General features: G+C 41.6%; 2 protein-coding genes and 1 non-coding gene across 3 annotated transcripts; 1 reads left to right on the forward strand and 2 right to left on the reverse strand.

Annotated features, from left to right (window-relative positions):
* Positions 1 to 536: 536 nt before the first annotated feature.
* LOC116252156 (probable pectate lyase 5) lies at positions 537 to 3559 on the forward strand. The gene is made up of 4 exons (XM_031626254.2): positions 537 to 1018; positions 1186 to 2080; positions 2270 to 2478; positions 2938 to 3559. The coding sequence occupies exons 1-4, from the start codon at positions 870 to 872 to the stop codon at positions 3149 to 3151; spliced, it is 1467 nt and encodes a 488-aa protein (XP_031482114.1). The 5' UTR covers positions 537 to 869; the 3' UTR covers positions 3152 to 3559.
* Positions 3560 to 8216: 4657 nt separating this feature from the next.
* TRNAT-AGU (transfer RNA threonine (anticodon AGU)) lies at positions 8217 to 8290 on the reverse strand. The gene has a single exon. It is a non-coding gene; the product is annotated as a tRNA-Thr (tRNA).
* A 565-nt stretch (positions 8291 to 8855) lies between these two features.
* Positions 8856 to 17711, reverse strand: LOC116252517 (uncharacterized). The gene is made up of 5 exons (XM_031626833.2): positions 16990 to 17711; positions 13724 to 16666; positions 11952 to 12005; positions 11526 to 11859; positions 8856 to 10165 (listed from the first exon to the last, which is right to left on the reverse strand). The coding sequence occupies exons 1-4, from the start codon at positions 17470 to 17472 to the stop codon at positions 11623 to 11625; spliced, it is 3717 nt and encodes a 1238-aa protein (XP_031482693.1). The 5' UTR covers positions 17473 to 17711; the 3' UTR covers positions 8856 to 10165; positions 11526 to 11622.
* Between the last annotated feature and the right edge of the window lie 3214 nt (positions 17712 to 20925).

Raw genomic sequence — 20925 nt, forward strand, 5'->3', positions numbered from 1 at the left:
AAAAAAAAAAGAGAGAAACCAATCTAGTACCTGATCACATACAAATAATTGTTCTACATCTCATTGCCGAAGAAACCACTAAAAAGATAAGGCCCCACCCTCTCATGTCACCTCCCCCAACTTCACCCTTTCGAGCCGCATATAACAAGACAAGCCCGTGCGGTTAAGGCATCTTCCCCCTCCTTTACTTCCAAACTGCACACTCCTCATGATTCTTGACTACCTTCGTAAACATTCACTATAGAAAAAGGAAAACAACCTTCCCCTCCTCAATCTTCATCGGAAGAAGCAGAGTAAACGCTATAAAGCCGGAAAGATAACAGATAAAGAAGGAGAAAAGAAAAGCTAAATAGCAAAGAACCCATCTCAATCTCGCAGAAAGCGAACATGGTATCCTGACTCATCCCAGCATTCAAAAAAGATGCAGAAAACACCTGCATTTTGCACAAATGCTTAACTTGGCTTGGAATGAAAGGTGCAAACAAAAGGGGCCGCCATATGGATAACACAAATGCCGTCTTTTAACATCTTGGTATTCCATTTTCTCATCTCTGGTGAACTAAATAAGTATAAAAAAGACAAAGAGAAAAAATTAGAGAAAGAAACTTTTGGTTTTGGTTTTGGTTGATTATACATCTAATCAACCTCAGTAGCACGCGATACTCTCTCAATACTTTCTTTCCATTATTCTGTACACTGTGTTAGGGGCATTGGAGCTTATGTTCGGCAGCATTTAAATATAAATAAGACAGTGAGAGGGACACACAAACTCATGTTGTACCATGTGCCAGCTTTATCCCCCCTTCGTCACTTTACTCCTCCTACTTCTTGCCCTTCAATAAACAGAGGCCGAGGTGGGGAAAGCAGGAATGGTGATGATGTTACTCCATCCCCTCTGTGTCATCATCCTCTTATATCACATAGCCCCCGTTTTCCCCCTCCCCAACTCACCACCTCCCCACCACCACCAAAATGTGAGTGTCTATGACTCTGAAGCCATTGTTCGCTCGGTCCAAATGTAAGTCCGCCATTGTTGCTGTAGCTCTTACTTGTGTTTCTTTTCAAGTTGTGCTCTGTTCTGGGTTTTGGGTTTTGGGTTTTCTTTTCTTGGAGGGGGGAAGGGAACGGGGGCTATCGGGTTCCATTGAGGTGCCCATTTTCGTTTTGTTTTTTTGCTGGTTGCAGGAAAGTGGAGGAATCGGTGAGGAGGCGGCGAATGCTGGGCTCCGGCGGCGGGTCCTGTATGACGGGGAACCCAATCGACGACTGCTGGCGGTGCGACCCGAACTGGGGCAGGAACCGGCAGCGACTGGCGGACTGCGCGATTGGATTCGGGAAGGACGCGCTGGGGGGAAGGAATGGGCGGATCTACGTGGTGACGGACCCGTCGGACAGAGACCCGGTGAACCCGGCGCCGGGGACGCTGCGTTACGGCGTCATCCAGACGGAGCCGCTGTGGATCGTGTTCGCACGGGACATGGTGATCAGGCTGAACGAGGAGCTGATAATGAACAGCTTCAAGACGATCGACGGGCGGGGGGCGAACGTGCACATCGCCGGCGGGGCCTGCATCACTATCCAGTACGTGTCCAACATCATCATCCACGGGGTGCACATCCACGACTGCGTCCCGGCCGGCAACGCCAACGTCAGGTCGACGCCGAACCACTACGGGTACAGGAGCAAGTCGGACGGCGATGGGGTGTCGATATTCGCAGGGAAGAACATATGGGTAGACCACTGCACGCTGTCCAACTGCGCTGACGGCCTGATCGACGCCATCATGGGGTCGACGGCGATCACCATCTCCAACAACTACTTCTCCCACCACGACGAGGTGATGCTGCTGGGCCACAGCGACTCCTACACCCCGGACACTTCGATGCAGGTCACCATCGCCTTCAACCGCTTCGGCGAGGCTCTGGTCCAGCGCATGCCCCGCTGCCGCCTCGGCTACTTCCACATCGTTAACAACGACTTCACCGAGTGGCAGATGTACGCCATCGGCGGCAGCGCCAATCCCACCATCAACAGCCAGGGAAACCGCTACATCGCCCCCACCGACCCCAACGCCCGAGAGGTATAACATTAACATCCTCCTTCTTCTCCCACTAGACTAATTAGCCACCATTGATGAACCCAACCCACTGTAGGAGGTGCTCCCACTAGGCTGATCGAAATGAACTCGAAACAGAGTCGAGTTGAAGAAGACGAAAGAGGTGAGGAGCTGGTGCGTGGGCCAGATTGACTGGTGGGGTTGTGGTTGCAGGTGACGAAGAGGGTGGACACGGACGAGAAGGACTGGGCGCGGTGGAATTGGAGGACGGAGGGCGACCAGATGGTCAACGGCGCCTTCTTCGTGCCGTCGGGAGACGGGCTGAGCGCCACCTACGAGAAGGCATCCAGCGTCGAGCCCAAGTCCGCCGGCCTCATCGACCAGCTCACCCAGAACGCCGGCGCTATCGGCTCCACTCCCAGGTTCGAATCGCCCAAATGACTTTGACCGATTTGGCGGGAAAAATCTACCCCGCCCGTTGGATGAGGATCTCGAGGTCCTCAGATCAAACGCCTCGATGTCCGAGATCACCTCTGATATCCGGCTGTTTTTGGTCTCCCGTTTCTTTTTCCGTTGAGTCAGAGAGTCCTTTTTCTCTGTGGCCGTGGTAAAATTTAAAATTCGATGGAAATAATGATGACGGTCACGCGCTCCGGCTGAGCCTGATCGTACGGCGAACAGAGATTCGATCCCCGTTGGTGCTTGCCAGCAAGACGGGAGGGGCCCGCCTGCGCCGAACGACTGGTTGTTTTCCCGTGTTTGGGTTAGTGGGACTCGAGATTCTTTGGATTTAGAATGCCGAGGAAACTGTTTCTCGCACAAAAGCGGGAGGATGATTTATTTCATTTCCGGTTTGTCTGATACATAATAATTAATTGCAGGAGCAACGGCGGCGTGAGCATGCTGTACCCGGGAGGGGGGACCGGCGGCGATGCCGGTGTCGACGGTGGGTACGGCGGTGGGTTTGGTGGGTACATGGGTATGACTTTCAGGGGCGGTGCGGTTCGCTCATCGCCGTCGAATTGCTGGTGGGCGGTGGCCGTCGTTCTTGTCTTGCTCGAATTATTATTGCCATCCTCCGTCCTGTATTATTAGCTGATGGTGTATGAGATGAGATGAGATCACAAGCGCGTGAAAGGATTTGGTGTTTGGAGTTTCGAGATCTCTATTACTCGGACGGAGGTTGGGGCCTTGTTTTTTTTCTTGAAGAAGCTCCTTCCATTGGTCGAAGTGTCCGAATCTCATCAGATCTGATCTCCTTCTTCCTCTCTCTCAAACTCTATGCGTCCCTTCATTTTCGGGGGTGGTGCCATTGGAATTTGTCACGATGTAGGCAATGGTTAGAGTGGGGAAATTTTCCGTTGTTATGTATACTGAGAGTCTATTTCTTTCGCATACAGAAAAATGTCTCTCCTGTAATATCTGTCAGATGCAAAATGAAAAGCCTTATATTCCTAGATATGGTAGATTTTAGCTTTATGAAAGATTTTGGCGTTCTGTGTATATGTTTCTTAAATCTATTGGTTTGTTTTCGGAGCCTGATGATCTGCCTACCCTATAAAACTTGTGTGCATTATTTTGTCTTGTCGCTTTGGTGTCCTGTTTCTGCTCTTACTTTCCAACTTATTTATTCACCGGCTGAAGTCAAATATTCCATGCATATAAAGTAGCGTTTGGCGGGACAGTCTCAAGACCATAAACTACAACGCGGCCATGCCCGCTGTAGCTGGAAAGTAACACAAGCATAAAGCCAGGCCGTCGGGTTGCCCAGTCCCCGGCCGAAGCAACTGAGGTCCAAGACCATGGTAGGCAAGTAGGGTCGGGCCAGCGCGGCCAAGACCCATTTTGAACTAGCACACGAGCCTGTGACGGCCTGCTGAATTGGACGATGGTCACGCTGCCAGCAGGGTCCTACATCACTGGCCGCCGCCGGCCCCGCGGGCCAGTGCACAAAATGCCAGCCAGAATGCCCGGGCCAGTGCCTAGCCCCCACACAAAAGCTGAACGGCAGGATGAAGCTCCTGGGTTCTATAAATGAATTTTAGAAGAGGTTGAAGATCAAGTTGGTGGTGATTGGGATGTAGTGTTGATCGTCCAACGACATCTTTTTTTTTAGTCTCCTTTTCCGTCGCCTTTTCGCCGGAGAATTTATGAAAGTTTTCAAAGGGTGCATGTGCTTTTGCCATGCAGTGGGGACGGCAGGATCCTTATATCCTCAAAGTCCCTCAAACTTTCTTCCCTACTCAATGCGACTGCATTATTGCAACGCACTAGTGGATTCCCTTATGTTGTTGTGTGCTGACCAAACCGGACACCGAAAATCTCCGAGTTCCAACTAAAGGGAGACCAATCACTCTACAAGTGGCGAGGGCGTTACTGAGCTCCACATGCCGTTCAGTTGAAAATGAAAGCTTCCCATACAGTGCATCTTTTTATAGTTTTCTCTTTAGGCGCTGGCAAAAATTACTTTCTTCCTTTTTTTGTTAAATTCTTGCGGTAGATTTACTCGTTAGAACACATGCATTACAGAAGAAAAATTGAAGAGTTTGATTTGCTGATGTCCATGAGTGATTAATTCACGGATAAAAATAACATTTGAGCAAGTTAGAAACCGGCGCTTGGTATTTGAGCCAGTCACAAGTCACCTTCAACTGTTGAAAGTTGACAAATAAGCACTCCATTGTCGAAATAACCTCTTAAGGGGCCACATATCGACAGAAAATGTTGGCTTTTCTGAAGTATATATGTATATATTTGGGAGGATTTGATCTCTACAAGGGATAATTGTCATTTCGTATAAAAAATTAATGTATTCTATTCAATAAGCGGTTATTTAAGAACTTTTCTAAAAAAAGTTGAGATTAACCTTTCAAAACTGCGCAGTAATTTGCTATTCATCAGATGGTAGGTTTTTTTTTTAACATCCCAAAATTTAGTCATGAGGAATCTTCAAAAACTTATAAACTGATCATTTGAGTCGATACGGTCCCATATCCGTAGGTATTCAATGGGAGTTGTTTCAGTTTCCTTATTTTTTTTCAAGGTAGAGTCAATACACAATGCATTTGCCAATTAGAAGCCACATTGAGTCGTCAGCCAGATCTTTAAAATTATTTAGATAACAAAAATAAAAGAAAATAATGTATTGGTGGAAAACACTGCCAATGAATTTTGCCACTGATATAATTAGAATTTACAAATTGAGGAACACCTTTAACAACACTGCTGAAAATAGATTCCTAATTCTTTACTCGAATGAGAGGTAAAACCTCACCTCTCAAGAAGTTTTTGAGGTCATCGATCAAAAGGCTAATTCTACCACCGGAGTGAAGGTAGAAGTCTTTCTTTATCTCTCCAATGTGATCTATTACTGTTTTCGATACTTCTCAATGACATCTCGCCATACTTCAACTTACTTATCGGTGTCCTCTGTTTTTATCTCTTTTTAAATACATAGAGTTGTTGTTGATGGCTACTCTTTTTTAAGTGGACTAGATTCAAACCTAATTAATGGATATAAAAGAAGAAAGAGCACTCACGATTTTGGGATGACTTCTCACATGATGTTTAGTATCAAAAAAAGGATGACAATTTTTTTGTTAGGAACAAATTTTTTTTTTCACGTTCTTAGTTGTTTCAAAATACTATAAACTGTCACCGAAAACATGCCAGCATCAAAATCCATTATGTTCCGTCACAAGTCAAAGATAATTAGCCACAGGCGGGCTGCCCATAACACCATTCCTCTCCATAAAGAGGAATTTTACCTTCCCTTTTTGTAAAGAATATATATTACGTACCGACTTTACCAACACTATATTTTTTTTCTCCCCTTGTTTTAAAAGGAATTCTTGTTCATTCTGCTAAGACGAGTTCACTACCCTCCAAAAGCCACCACTTAATGCACCCAATAATTTTAACAAGAGACAAACTCTAAGGAAGCATATAGTAAATGTATATCTTCAACTTTGAGCAAAGTCAAACGCAAAACAGGACCCTTCTCTTTTATAAATTCCGTTTCCTGTTTCATCTGCTCGAGTGGATGTGCACATCTTCCCCCAACTTTTTTGTTCAAAGCCGTGAAATTTAGACGTGGAAAGAAGGCAGGTTCATGTCATGCAGGACCCAGAAAGTTGAACATTATTGTTCGTGAATTCAGGAAGATCGCTCAAGTCCTTATCCGCAAATTTGATCTCATAAAAGAAATAACCAGCCTTCCCAAGATTCACCCCAAAAAAAAACTTGACTGTAAAAGAAGTAAAAGACAGAAGGCAAAACATCCAGTGAATTTCTGTATGAAACGCCAAGATCGAACAGTAACATGGTGTGGCACCAACTTGGTAAAAATAAAAAATGCGATCGATTCATCTGATTCCCAAGCATTTTCGAGTCAGAATTCACTTTTCATGTTTGTAAGGGAGTTGGCAAAGCAGGAAGCAGTACAAGAGTTGAATCAGCAACGCATTCTGACGATTCAGAAAGTAGAGATTGAGTAGGAATCTGGTAAGAGCTCGTCCTCCTCCTGACGGTATCCTTTTGTCGCAAGTCCAAAGCAATGGATAGGATTTCAAAGTAGACATGGGGAGAAAGCATCTGCGGGCTTTATACTTGAAAAAGATAATCAGGACAAGGCATACTAAAGATGCGCATTGATCCGATATCTCATCTTTCTACTCATACATGCTTTCAACATGTCATCTAATACGATAAGCACACACATACTCCTCGAATCTGTGACGATTAGGAAGGCATACAGACAGAAGCTTAAAAAGGTGCCTGTAATTTTGTTCCCCTTCCTTCCTTCCAATGAACATGGAGCATTCCAAATTTCTTTGTGCCAATCTCCCATGGCTTCTTGAGCAATGGCGCAAAAAGATTGAAGGATGTATGTAAAAAAGTTTGCAGGTGAGGACGTAGAATTCAGAAGGCTAAGGTAGCAAGAGGGAGCTTTAACTAGAAATTGAACGATGTCTTCTTTGAAGGTATGTGCATGTACATGACACTGAATTACATATAAGTAAACCATGAATTACAAGAATGAGAAGCAGAAAGAAGATTTGTGTTCACAGAATTGACATTTCAACTTAAAATCACGATACTTACTCGGTATTACTTCAAATATTGCAAAAGCTGCAACGAGATTTTTACTTGCAACCAGTTGCAAACGGTCAGGTAATTGATTACTTTTCAGGATTGAAAGTTTAAATTTCTCAGTTTAAAAAATCCTGTGAGTTAATAGAAAACTTGTAATGGATGCACCAACCCATCACTTCAGTCTCGAAAGCAAATGTTTCTAGTACACGAGTTATCAATGTCATCAACTTACTAATTCAACACATTAAGCACCGCCCAACGAATGAGACAATAACAAATGGCCGCCTAACTTTTCAAAGACATGAGTTAAGTAGGCAGCTAAGCTAACTTTTCCAAGAAATTCACAATCGCTGCTAATCGCTAAAATGCATGATTGGCGACTAAAATACGAGTTTGCTGGATGTCGTTATGCATATTCAAGCAGTTTGAACGTGTAACAACCCAGCAGTCACGGCACAAAATGATACAAATTCGAAGATGCAAAGTGAAATAGAATGCTTTCACACACCGTTGGCATGCAAATTGGATTTACAGCAAGTCGAGCCTATTCGGACTCTGCTTGAACTCGCTTGTACAAAGTGAACTTGTTTAATAAATGAGTTGACTCGAGTTATAAATGAGTTGAGTTCGAGTTACACGAGTTCAACTTGTTTAAACTCGATTCGACTTGTTCTATGTTTGTTAATCTTTGGGCTATGTTGGTAAAGCTTGAGCTCATAAAGCTCGACTCGAGCTCTTGAGTTTTGTTTTTCATCCATGCATGTCACGTGAAGTCCCAAATCGAATTCATTCATGTGAAGTAGTCTTTTAGAGTATTCAGTCAAATCCCAGACAGTCCTCTTTGTGAAAGAGAAATTAGCTTTTCGCCGAGGTCGTTTGCTCGCGCAGTCGAGCCCACTTGCATGCATATAAAACCAAAAAAAAAAAGAACAAGCAACGAGAAACATTTGCTGAGCACCATGAAAATTGGGCGAATATTTTGCACCTTTTGCTTAATTTGACGATACGCGGAACTGGCCTCCAAAAGAGGGAAGTGTGGTTGAAAAAAGTGCAACGGCCTAAAGAATGCTTTCATTGAGATTTGAACTCAAGACCTCCCGCTTACTAAACGGGTGCTCTAACCAACTGAGCTATGAAAGCGTCGTGGGATTAGTCGACGATAAAAATTACTAGTCCGTAGCCATCCGCTGCTAAATATGGTTGTCGTAGCGTATTCGTTATTAATTCAATAACTGCAGGTGATATATATCAGATTCGGACAAAATCGTTGTCGGATTTACCCACAGGTCGGATGGCAGAAAATCATCGCCACATGAGACGAGACCGACGAAGAGCAATGTTTATAAAGGCCAAAATGCCGGCCAGACGGGAACCGTACCGGTCAATTCATCTGATGTCTGTCGATACGATCCATAGCCATGGATGCGGTAATAAGATTATAATATTTATAAAATCTTATTTTCTGCTCGCCTGGAGTGATTGAGGGCACCTTTATCCCAAGCTATGGGACTTCAAAATTTGGGGAGTAGATAGGACAGACTGCTCATGTGCAGGGTGTAAACAATAAAAGGCTGACGACAGAAAGAAATCCTTTGTGAACCAGATGTGTTAGACAACACCAATAGTTGAAGCAGAAAAGAGATTGATCAGAAATGCAATGGCTAATACTTGAAATTCAAACAAAAGGGATTGATCATAAATGCTATGGCTGTAACTGGATGCTATGCATTTAAGTTTCAATGGGGACTTTAAGGGATCGTTTGGCAACATCAACATTTTATAAGTGTCTTTTATACCTCAAATATTACACCAGATTCATGAAACACTTACAAAATATTCCAACTTCTAAGCAACCTCAAGAGAACCAATGAAATGGGCATCGACAGTCCCATCGTTTTCAAGTAGAACCCTTTCATGGTGGACCTAAATTTGATTGTCGACCACCAATTTTTTTGTTTTTTATCAGTAAAATCAAATTTACAAGATACCACGAGCTCTTCCTCTCCCTGAAAACACATCCATGATGTTGTTTGAAACAACAATCCTAAAAAGAAGACGATAACCTTCTCCACTGAGATCCCAATATTTCGGGTGAGCGAGAGGATCGTCTCACCGCCCGAAGCGAGGCCAAAAAACCCCCCCATTCCTGCTGCCTCGAGGGTCTTGAGCTGCGTTGATGACAATGATAGAACGATGCACTCTTCAACTTGGATGTCGCACCTTACCACCTTAAGACACAGGAGCATAATACCCACGAGAATCGAACTAGAGACCTGCCTTATACAAGCCCCTAGCCTGACCAGCTACGCTATGCCCCTTGAAGCTACTGAGATCCCAATATTTAACAGGTCCCTTTACATGGCTAAATTTGCAAATTTATTGACCAGGAAAATCTGCTAAGATGGAAGCATAAAGCTAACAACATGAAGAAGCGCTTGATCATTTCTTCAACTCTAAATTCATCCATCCCTTGCCGTTAAATTATCTTACTACATGAGTTCACCTCTTCCTTTGGCAGATGCCCACCAGTCAAAAATGTTTATTTACGAAACATTTTACATATTTCCACTTCTCATTTTCGAATTTTGTGCTGGCAGAAAAGCTAGATGTTGCTGAAATGCAGATTATGAATTGCACTTTTCCAGCTGTAACTGACTCTATTCCGCAAGCAATAGTAACTGTTGGTTGCAGTCCCAGTAAGGAAGAACACCAAAGACAAGTTCCTGAATTGTGGACCTGTGCTTCATTCATGGTAAGTCAACATACCAAAAGTAGGATAGGCTCGCATATATGGACATCCCTCTTCTTTTCTTGAGAGCAGTCAAGCCTCTGCAGCAATCAAGTACGTCACCCCCAGCCTAAGATTTGCAACTCCAAATTGTCATCCATCTTTCCCCACCCTCTAAATGGAGTGTTCTCATGTCGCTCACGACTGTCAATTTCCATTCAACCTTTTCTTCATCCACTGTGCACTAGTGCGACAAGCTAGCAGTCCAGTTGTAAACTGCAGCACCCCTACAAAAAGAAAGAAGTAACTCATAATGAATGTTATATATTCAGTTGTAAACTGCAGCAGTCCAGTTGTAAACTGCAGCACTCCGGTAATTTCCACGTATAAAAGAAATCATGAATGTTATATATTCATCATCAGAAGCAGAAAATAAAGCAAATGAGAAAATAACACCGTGTATGAACAAATTCTACTTTCTATGGAAAGATAAAATATAAACACTATAAACTATAATAGAAGTCAAAAGGATTCAGAAAAAACCCAAAAAAAGAATACAGGCCATGTCACATAAGCACGGGTATATTTTCAAAGCATTTTCAAAAAACATGGGTACAGTGTCACTGCCATATATATATATATATATATAACAAAAAACAAACAAGACAGTACGTTCATGAATCCATAACTAATAAATTATGAAGAAGAAACTAATAAACAAAGTATGAAATAGAAGCATAAGATGATGATGGGGAAATAAGGTCAGTTCATCTAACATACAGGGTTCAGCACATATGACTGCAGCAGCCACCACGTATGCTCGACCTTGTTATAAACTCATATTATCCAGAAATTATTCAAAGAAAATATAAGCAAAACAATGGCCATACATATATACAGAATGGGATTAAAAAAGAGCCCCAATTTTAAGACAAAATTGGACTCAAGTTTTGACTGAAGCCAAAAAGGACGGACACAGCCCTGGCTGTGCTGACCATACCCGACATGGTCAGCACTGTGTCCAGGCCAGCGTCCAACATGGTACCAGTACCAGTGCCCATGTTGACATGAGTCGACATTGTACTCTGCTCAAACAGGGCTGTCCATGTTACATGAATTATACAAGTTATTTTACCCCGTAAACATTTTTTGGAATTAAAAGAAAAGGATTCAAATGATTAGACAACATATCAAGGAGGAAAATCTTCTCCATAAGAACTAAGATATTACTGCTCACTCTTTGAATTTTTCAGGCGAACTATGTTTTTAAGGACAGACCTCTGTGGATGCTATTAACAGAAAGGATATATCACTATTTCTGCGACTTTGGTAAAAGAAAACCCTGACTTTCTGCAACAACGAATCATGCATCATTAGTTACCTAGAGCATGTAAATTCAGAGTTCTGATCGTGTGTTTCTAACATTTTGACTAGCCAGTACAGTTTCAACTTTCAAATAAGTTGGTAATAGTAACCAAATGAATCTAAAGTAAGATGACAGATGACAAGAGGAAAAGACTGCTTTCAAAAAAATTTACCTTTGCAACTACTATCATGGCTCTTTTCCTAATGGCACTAAGCAAACATGTACATTCTACACCATACAGGATAAGCGAGAAAAAATAACAAGGTCATTTCAATACTCACTGGAAGCTGACACGGCACTGAATTTCAAGATGATCCCTTGGATGAATTAATATATCCCCTGGAGATATGAAAATTCAGATTTAATGAAGCATCACATCTATAGGTTTCCCTTGGACAAAACCTGTAAGACCGTGCCCTTGCAAATCCAGGCAGTTGATTCAGGCCGATGTTCGGATGGTTGTAGTGGCCGAGAGACACCATCATTTAGTTGTACACCATAGACAAATGGCAATCTTAATGTCACAAAACTTTCAGGTGGCAAGATAACTTGGGAACCGAGGCTAAAGCATGATTGACTTTCACGGTCATGAACTGATGGTGGGAGTAAAGATGCCTGAGAAACAAATCCACAAAAAACAAAGTCGTCAGGGATTCAGAATAAGAAAAAAATTGTGCTCAGAATCAGATATCTGAATTGCCGCATACCTCAAATTGTACAAGTGGGCAGGTAGCTAGCACTGTGGGGAATGGTGGTGTAACCTACACAAAGCAAATTGATAAATAGAAGCTAGTCCATATGTACAGTAGAAATTTGTTGACATAAAAAGTATTTGGTTTCTCATGAGCCAGGGCAACATGAAGCCAGAACACCAAATCCTGTGAGAGGTAAACAAATTTGGGCTGTTGCAATCTAACAAATGGAATTTAGGTACATGAACTCGCATTTTAGAGGGGAACATGAAATGGAATCTGGATAACCAGCGACAAGCCAGATACTGGATGCCAGAGAAGAAATCAAAATACAGTGGTACCTCCCTCAAAACAAAAAAGACTGGAAATTCATTGAGTGGACTTTTTACTTCTGAAAATATGCTGTCGGAGACAAGCGGGGAAAAGTAATGACATGACACAAAGCCAAAACCGGAGAATATTTTCATATGATTGCATTATGAAAATTTACCAACTGGGTCCTTGTAGAGAAAATAACAAATGCATCCTTCCCATGAAGCTCTCATCCTTGCAAGCTCCATTATTTAACAACCTCTGAGACTAATGTTACAAGGTGTGATCCAAGCATGTGGCACTATACGAGATTACAAAGTATAATAATATACGGAAAGTTCAAAAAGGATGGGTGAATGAATGCACCAACATGCAGGACCAGAAAGTGTGAAATGACACTCTTTTTGTTAAAAACTCTAGTTATGAACTTAACAAACATGTTACAAGATAAAATTCAAAATATGTCAAACGTATATAGTTAACTAACAAATAGCAATCACCTTAACAACAATTATTTTTGGCAGTTCCATGTGTTCACTAAACATTAACTGAATAACACAGTCAATAAAGTAGGCCAAGTTCCAAAGCTGATTGATCATTTCTCAGGAGTACATTTTTGGCACATGTATGTAGGCATAGAACAATACTTAACCTCAAAGAAAATGATTGAAAATATGGGTGCCTCTTTAGTCATAAGGAATCACATAGTAAACAAAGATCTAGTGCTTGTCAGCAACAGGAATTTCTGGTAACCATCAGAAGTTATGGGTACATTTCCCCACAGCATAGTTCAGATGACAACCAACAACATATCTACAAGATGACCATCCCAATAGAACATATGCACATATTGTAAGCTTACTATGATTAACATGCAAAGACATATCTAACACAAAATAATATTATCTATGTATATTGTTTATATATGCAAACCAGTCTCACAGATATCGTGACATTTATGAAAGCATCGCGATATTAACGTCAAAATCAGAAAAACGAAAAAAGGGGGAAAAATCACGATATTTTGAGAAATCGGAAAAAAAATATTTATCGCGTTATTATCTCATTTTTCCCCGATTTTTTCATTTTTCCATTTTTTAGCATTGATATTATCATGGATTTAAATATAAACTTAAACTAAATTATTTTCATCATTTTTATTATCATTAAAACATTCCTTTTATCACTGTGATATATTTTTATTCATGTTTCCTATTAGTTTCAAATTTATTTCATTTATACCTATTTCTTTGTTTTTAAAAATTTTCTGAGATTTTCCTGAGATTTTTCCGAAGAAAACAACTTTGCTGTCAAAAACCTGAGAAAAATATTGCCGATAAAAACCCAAGAACGACATTACACTGATGCAAATAGTTCAATTTCCCAATGTAATCGTGTCGTCACCAGATAATAAAAAACAGAACTGATGTAGCAAGCATGTATATTCCGTTAACTACATTCAAAAATTCACATACCAGGAAAATGCGTTGAAGTTGTGAAATCATGCCTGCAAAATTCACATCCGACCGCTTCTTGCTCTTGACCATCCCACAGTATGGACATTTCATATATATAGGCAAATGTCTGTTCAAAAGAATACACCCTTCAGTGCCATCATTGACGATAGTATCTTGAAGAGATTCATCAAAGTCTTTCCAAAATCTAGGAAGTGCAGCAGGAACCATCAATGATTGGCCATGTTCTTTCAATTGATCGTGTTCTAAAATCATCCCCTTTGACCTATTTACAGCAGGTTTTTCCATTCTTACTGTATGCAAATGAACCTTTTCTTGTTTATGACCCTTCCCCTGATTCACAACTGCTGTAGACTGGTTTTGTGAGTTTTCAATCGAAGAGGTTATTGCATCATCAGATGATGAATATGGAGCACCAAGTAGTTCTAAATGTTCAGCTGACAGTAAAAAACGGTGCCCGTGCGGACATTCATGCTCAAAGCCAATGTATACAATTGCATATTTCAAAGAGTTAGCAGGTTGGACCTTTTTACTGCCATTCAGAAAGACTGGCACCACATTGCTTCCTATCTGTAGGAATGGGCTGTCTTCCATCTGGCAGGCACTCTCATTACTCTGTGAGTTTTCCTGGATGGGAACTTCATTCCTTTTCAAATTCCACTGATTTCCAGCATTTCCAGGGCTTTCATTCTCTTTTTGAACCTTCTCAACATTTTGTTTCATGCCTGTTCCTGATTGTTTCCGTTGTTGAAGAGGAGGAAATGCTGAATCTTGATCCAGAGTACCAGTAATTGCAGCTGTAAAAGGTTTCTTCATCTCAAGAATAGGAAGTCCTCTACCAAAACTTATCCTCTGGTCACCTGACGAAATGCTGCCTGCTCCTTTCTTTTGACCTTCCACTGGCAATGGCAGATTGTTAACCACCTCAGGAACCGACTGAATCTTGGGATCTGATTTTGAGCTCGAGGACATTGGTGCTTTCCTTGTGCTTCCCATTGAAAATCCATTTATATTACCTTGCCTATTAGGAGCTATTGTACATATTGACAGGAATTTCCTAGTTTTGCAGAATCCACTCTGGACCAATCCTTTTGTAGGTTCATAATACCTACTACCTCCCAAGCGAATAAGGCTCCATGCTGAAGTTTTGAAAGGGCCATTCTCAGTAAGAGTGGGCAGAGAAAGTGACGGAAGAATATTTTCACAGTCTGGAAAATGATTGAAAGCAACATTGGCACTCTCAAAGTCAAAAGGATCCTCACGAATACGCCTTGAACGGCCACAGGCACAGGCATGAAGGAAAACATAACCACTGCAATGTTTCTTGAGAGAAGCATCTGATTTTGCATCAACATCAAGGTCACAAATGGTTGAATTTTGAGACACGAGTGACGTTGCGTCCTCATGCTCAACTCCATGTTTCTGGTGCATACACAGTCTTCCAGTTAAACTGACTGCATCACACAGCCGCCTCCCAGATTTCCATATGGAGTTACATTCTTCTTTCAGCTTTTCAGAAAACATTTGTACTGCTGATCCTTTCACCATTGAGAAAAATGCACGCAAGGCCTTCTCTAAATGCTCCTCATGAACTGTAGTTGGATAACAAGGTGGCAATCCTCCCATATAAACTTGTATAGCAGCTGGAAGAGCCTTCTGGCACCATCCAACTGAAAATTTCATATTTAGTCCTTTACCACCTTCCAGACATGATATAGCAGCATTAATTGCATCTCTTCCACTGGAGGTAACTTCTTTCCTATTCGACTGAATGGGCCTACTCATGTCACCTGACCGGTCAGATTCAAAAGCAAAATCCTCCTTTTCCTTCACAACGTTGTGTTTTACAGATATTAATGCATCTAGAAGCAGCTGAGTTGCTGACAACCAGTTCTCAAGGCTTGGAAGTTCAGGAGGATTGCAAATTGCCTTTGTTGAACCACCACCAACACCAACGCTACTGCCTCCAGATGCAGCAGAAGCAGCTGCAGCTGCAGCTGCAACAGCTACCATACCAACACCAGCAGCAGAGCCACTACTTGGATTCATTGATAACCCTCCTCTGCCCCTGAGAATATCACATTGCCTGTATATAAATTCTCTGATCGATTGAACATCCTCTTTATATGGATTGTGGCTATTATTCTCAAGATGAAGAATATCCAAGGAAGCCTTTCCTTCCAACACCTGGTCAATGAGATCAGTGACAAAATTCAAGGACTCCCCTTTATGGTTTGTTGACCTCTCTAGAAGAGCCACAGCCCTTGTAGCATCAATAGAAAACAACGCACCTCCAATTCCAGCTCCTGAACCCCCATGCCCCATTCCTCTCGAGCCCATGCTGGAGCCGGAATGTCCACCTTCTGTGGCACCTCCACTCAATGGTCGGCATTTCTTAATCAAGAATCGGATCTGGCCATCAAGAGATGACTGTAATTTCTTCCTGAAACCACCTTCACTCTTACTTGCTGGACGAGATAACATTACTACAGAAGTTGAAGGATTTGAAGACACATTGCCTCTCAACAGTCCAACAGGTCCGCCAGATTGATTTGCAGACGACAACTCATCCGTCTGATCCTCAGCTTGCAATCCAGAACTGGCACAGTCTGAGAAATCATCGACAAAGATGAAAAGAAGAACAGGAGCACATTGCCCGGGAAACAGTGACGAGTAAGATCCCGACATGAGCGAAACTGAAGCTGCATGCCGGCCGCCGGTTGCCGCAGGTCTGCTTGGGGATTTATTAGATGATTTGGCTCCTAAATTAGCTTGCTGTGATGATGACAACAAAAAGGAAGACGAAGAAGACTTGGGAATCGTAATTTGAGATTTCACAAATGGAGCCAATGCGTGTTTAGCAGATTGAAGCAGCCGAAATTTCTTCAACAAATTCGTATCGAAGTGGGATCCTTCGTTTAGAAACATGATAACATGGCAAACCTGTCATCGCAATCCCTCAAATTCAACTAAGAAAATCGAAAACCCAACAAGAAAAACAATCGAATGGTTTCTGTTTTAACTAAAGAAAAACTCTAGTAGCATGACTTTCTGCATAGAGACTAAAAACACGAAAACCCGAACAAGACAGAACAAACAAACTAATGAATCTAATTCACCGTCAATCCTAGGAACGCTCGGAATCATGAAATCTTCATAATTAGTACATTTTTAAAGAAAACTATCCGTCGCTGAAAACCATATGATCCTCCTGTGTACCGAACATTCAAGAAACTCTAAATGAAATATAGAATCAGAAGACCAACCAAAAACAAGACTAGAATCCCACGAAGGTCATCGGACTCGCACTCTTCGAACGCGGAACCGCTCGCACAATGACGTCGTCCGGACGTCGAGAGCAGCAGGAAGACGATCCCCTTCTCCTTTTCGAAGTAGTAACTGATCCTTCTGCTCCGAAACCAGTCGGAGATCGACTCCCCACCATCGTTCTCACTGTTCCTGAGGTCGGCATGGATGTCGATGTCCTGCTTTCCGGATCCGAAGACGTTGGCATCGAGAATTCGGTTGAGCAGCTGCGTTGCCTCATCTGGGTCGCGGCCAATGAGACCTATGACTATTACGCCGTCGTTGTTTTGGACAGAAGAAGGTGGGTTGGGTTGGGTGGAGTTGGGAGGGAGGGAATGGGAGGAAGAGGATGCCGCAGAAGAGGAGGAGGAAGAGGTGGGAGGAGGTGGTGGTGGTGGTCTCACCAACACGCGCAAGGGCGTGGACGAAGCAGGGTGCTCCATAGCAGGAGATTTGGGAGGAGGCTAACGCCTCATCGGCCGGTGCAGGTGTCTCGCCGCCCCCAATGGCCAAGGCTTCGTTGAGATTGAGTGTCTGCGCTGCACAAAGTCTCGATGGTTTCCCTGGGTCGGCTCAGATCATTGACTTCAACCGGAGGTGCTAGGGTACGTGACCCGATTATTGACAATGGAGAGGCACTTCAATCAATTGAATGTAAGGAGATGGATAGGCAATGGTTCGAGAACACACGGGTCAGGGTAATCGTTAAGTGCTGAAGTATCAAACTCATGTTGGGTTTGGGCAAAATTATGAACAAGATCGATCCAGGAAAGCTAAACAAAATGAACTGCAGGTCACTGAGCACAGGGTGTCGTTTAGAGTCTCATTTAGACGTCGTTGGTTCTTCTGGTGAGTCGGTCATTAAGATTCTGGGAAGTTCTATGAAAATTCTATCCAATTTTTTATTGACATGTGTAAATTTTTCTTATAGATGTGGGGGGACATTCTCATTTGGGACCCTGATAGATAAAAAGTCATCTGTTCTTGATGGGGATAGTCAAAAGAGGTTGTTTATAATCTCAGGTTTTGTTTTAGTCCAGGGTTCCACAAGCAAGGGTGCGATGAGTTTGTACGAAGTGTTCAGAATGATAAATTCTGCAGATAAGGACGTAGCAAGCTGTAGGCAAAGTAGCTGGAACGCGACTGAAGATACTCGACAACATACTTTTTTGAAGGCACAGCAAAGTGTTTCGTGTCAACTTAGCAATAATCGATGATCTACTGATTAAAAAACAAATGGTTTCTTTGAAAATAGACAGTCATAGATCTGATTCACAGGTAAGAGATGCAACATTGCGTAGAACTTATCTGGTTAACTTCTAATTGCGAACAGTTGGGATTGAAAGTGAACTTTTTTTTTTATGGCAACCAATGTGTAGTCGAGCTAAAAGGAAAATGAAAGAATGTGCTCACCTCCATTCAGACCCATCACCAGAAAGATGATCTCTGCGGACCGAAAAAGAGAAAGCACGGGTAAGCCTTGAGAGAAATTCTCGTGACCTTTGACGAACAAGTTTCAATCGAAGAAGCATGCTACAACAAAAAAAAGTGGAAACAATGAAGCAAATTCAGAAATGAGGAAAGATGTTCTCACTTGCTGTCTCAAAAGAAGAGTTTGGACTACATAGATAAGGGAGCTAAAGGCCGTTTGTGATCGATACAGATGAAATTGAAGTTCTTGTTCTTGACTTCACAGTTTAATGTGCAGTCTTCTCCAATTATCAGATACTGTAAGCAGAAGGAAAAAAGAACTAAACAAGTTCTGCAGAATGGATGATGAAGGTCACCGATACTCAAACTGCTTCTTCCACACTACATTTTGAATCACTGAACTAAGAAAACTTGATTAATTTCCATCTTCTCTAGTGTGGCGTCGATTTGGATAGTGCAAACCTGCTACTCATGAGACAGGTCTGACTGGCCGAGCATTTGATGGTCGGGTGCATCGATGTCTCATTACTTGTTTGGAGATTGTAGACGGAAGATCCTATGATGGCAATACTAATAGACGGAGTACTCAAGCTGTCGAACTCTTGACCTTTTTTATTTGAAAATCTTATAATAAGCATCCCTTTAATGTATTTAGTCCCAATAAAAGACCGCAACAAATTAAATGTGGCCTATGAATAATCCAAGATATAAGTGGCCTTGGATACTCTCTCTCTCTCTCTCTCTCTCTTTCTCTCTCTCTCTCTCTCTCTCTTTCTCTCTCTCTCTCTAATATATATATATGTATATATATATATATATATATATATGTGGAGGATAGAACACGAATAGAAAGCTACCAAAGCAATTCCAAGAACTTACTGGTAAAATTTGACAACAGGTAAGGACATTTGCAAATATACAAAAAATGCAAAAATCCAAAGTAGTCAAAGACGATGCGAGCGCAATTATAAGAAGTAGATTGCTGTGGCTTCACTTCATGGGATTGGGATCCCACTAAATACATTTGGTGTTCTGCAACAAATCTTAGAGAGATTGAGTGCACATAGTAAGCTGTTTAGTCATCGCATTTCTTGTCATTAATCATCGACTTCCGGAGTTCAATACTTGTAAGGGAAATGACCAATCAAGGGTCTGATTTGGGCTCTTTCGCTTTCATAAGAATTACGTGCCAAAACTGAAGCAATTCCTGCTACGCCAATAGTCAGCTTCACTCCACACCCGAAACAAAACAAAAAAGAAAGAAATAAAAGCAAAACTCTGAGATGAAGATTATAGCATGTTGCATTGAGTTCTTTGTTATGATATTTAATTCGTGCAACGTGATTCAGAATATAAAGAAGTAAGTAGTTTTCAATTTGTTGGTAGTGGTCTCCATAAAATGATTTCTTTTCATGAACAACACTTAATAATCTCTTGTAAACTGAAGATTGTGAATCAGTAAGAAATATATTTATTCTTTTAAACAAATGAAAAAGTTTACAGTAAAAAATTTAAAATCATTTGAAAATAATAAAAGTGAACGAGCACCAGTTAATATAAAGTCCAGTCTACTACCGATTTGATTTGGAAGGCCTATTTTTTCTGCGTCGGGACCCCGAGAGAAGAACTCGTCGCTCCACATCTCAAATCTGCAGACGGAATATGAGCAGTGGCGGAGCAACATGGGCAGCTGGGCTCACAAAATATGTTTATTTTTACATTGTTATTTTAAAATATCGGCCGATACTGGCCCTAATCCCGATTAAATAATGTGAGTAATGTAATTTCAGACTGGAAGTCCTTGATGTTTTATATCAATGTACTTATCATGGACCCTTAGTGTTTGGGCCGAATACAAGTTAATCGCTAATTTTTCACTCATATTTAAAAATATTTCCTGTATTGCATTTTTGAAACAACTAAATGGGTCGATCTCGAATTTTCTAGTGAGATCGTCTCTTCTTCAATGGAATTTGCACTTTTCCATCTTCGTCTTGTAGCAGAGATAGAAGAAAATCAGATAATAGATCCAAAATATGCATATTGCATTGATAAGCATCATTTCACCTACTCATATTCACTTCCAAGCAGAAAAGTTCATGCAAAAACAATTAGAAAGGTACCAAGTGCAAAACATGTTTTTCATCCAAGATATAGAATGTTGGATACAAATTTTTATTATTACATCTCAAAATATCAACTATCTAATAAACCACATCGTTATCATCCTTACTGAGATGTACTTTATAATTAATATGTCAGTGAGGAATATGGTCCGAAGTCACTACAAGAGAAGGGCCTCTACCAACCACTATAAGAATTTCACGTGTTTGCGCTAAGCTATGTTTGATATGAGATATGAGGCTACCACAGATTTTAAAACCATGAATCTATGTTCAGACTCCTCCCCCCTTCGGACTACAAATCTAAGCTAGACTTGAGATCTCCAATTGAGATATCCAATT

This window comes from Nymphaea colorata, chromosome 4, assembly GCF_008831285.2.
Source record: "Nymphaea colorata isolate Beijing-Zhang1983 chromosome 4, ASM883128v2, whole genome shotgun sequence".
NCBI classification, from domain to species: Eukaryota; Viridiplantae; Streptophyta; class Magnoliopsida; order Nymphaeales; family Nymphaeaceae; genus Nymphaea; species Nymphaea colorata.

Bases quoted from the DNA above. Each gene is read 5' to 3' on its own strand.
- LOC116252156 (XM_031626254.2), top strand. From the start codon at position 870: ATGGTGATGATGTTACTCCATCCCCTCTGTGTCATCATCCTCTTATAT. The intron at 1,019-1,185 runs GTAAGTCCGCCA...TGCTGGTTGCAG, and splicing joins ATTGTTCGCTCGGTCCAAAT to GAAAGTGGAGGAATCGGTGA. The intron at 2,479-2,937 runs GTTCGAATCGCC...AATTAATTGCAG, and splicing joins GCTATCGGCTCCACTCCCAG to GAGCAACGGCGGCGTGAGCA.
- LOC116252517 (XM_031626833.2), bottom strand. From the start codon at position 17,472: ATGGAGCACCCTGCTTCGTCCACGCCCTTGCGCGTGTTGGTGAGACCA. The intron at 16,667-16,989 runs GTTGGTCTTCTG...TTGCGATGACAG, and splicing joins GGATTCTAGTCTTGTTTTTG to GTTTGCCATGTTATCATGTT. The intron at 12,006-13,723 runs GTATGTGAATTT...TGCTTTGTGTAG, and splicing joins AACTTCAACGCATTTTCCTG to GTTACACCACCATTCCCCAC.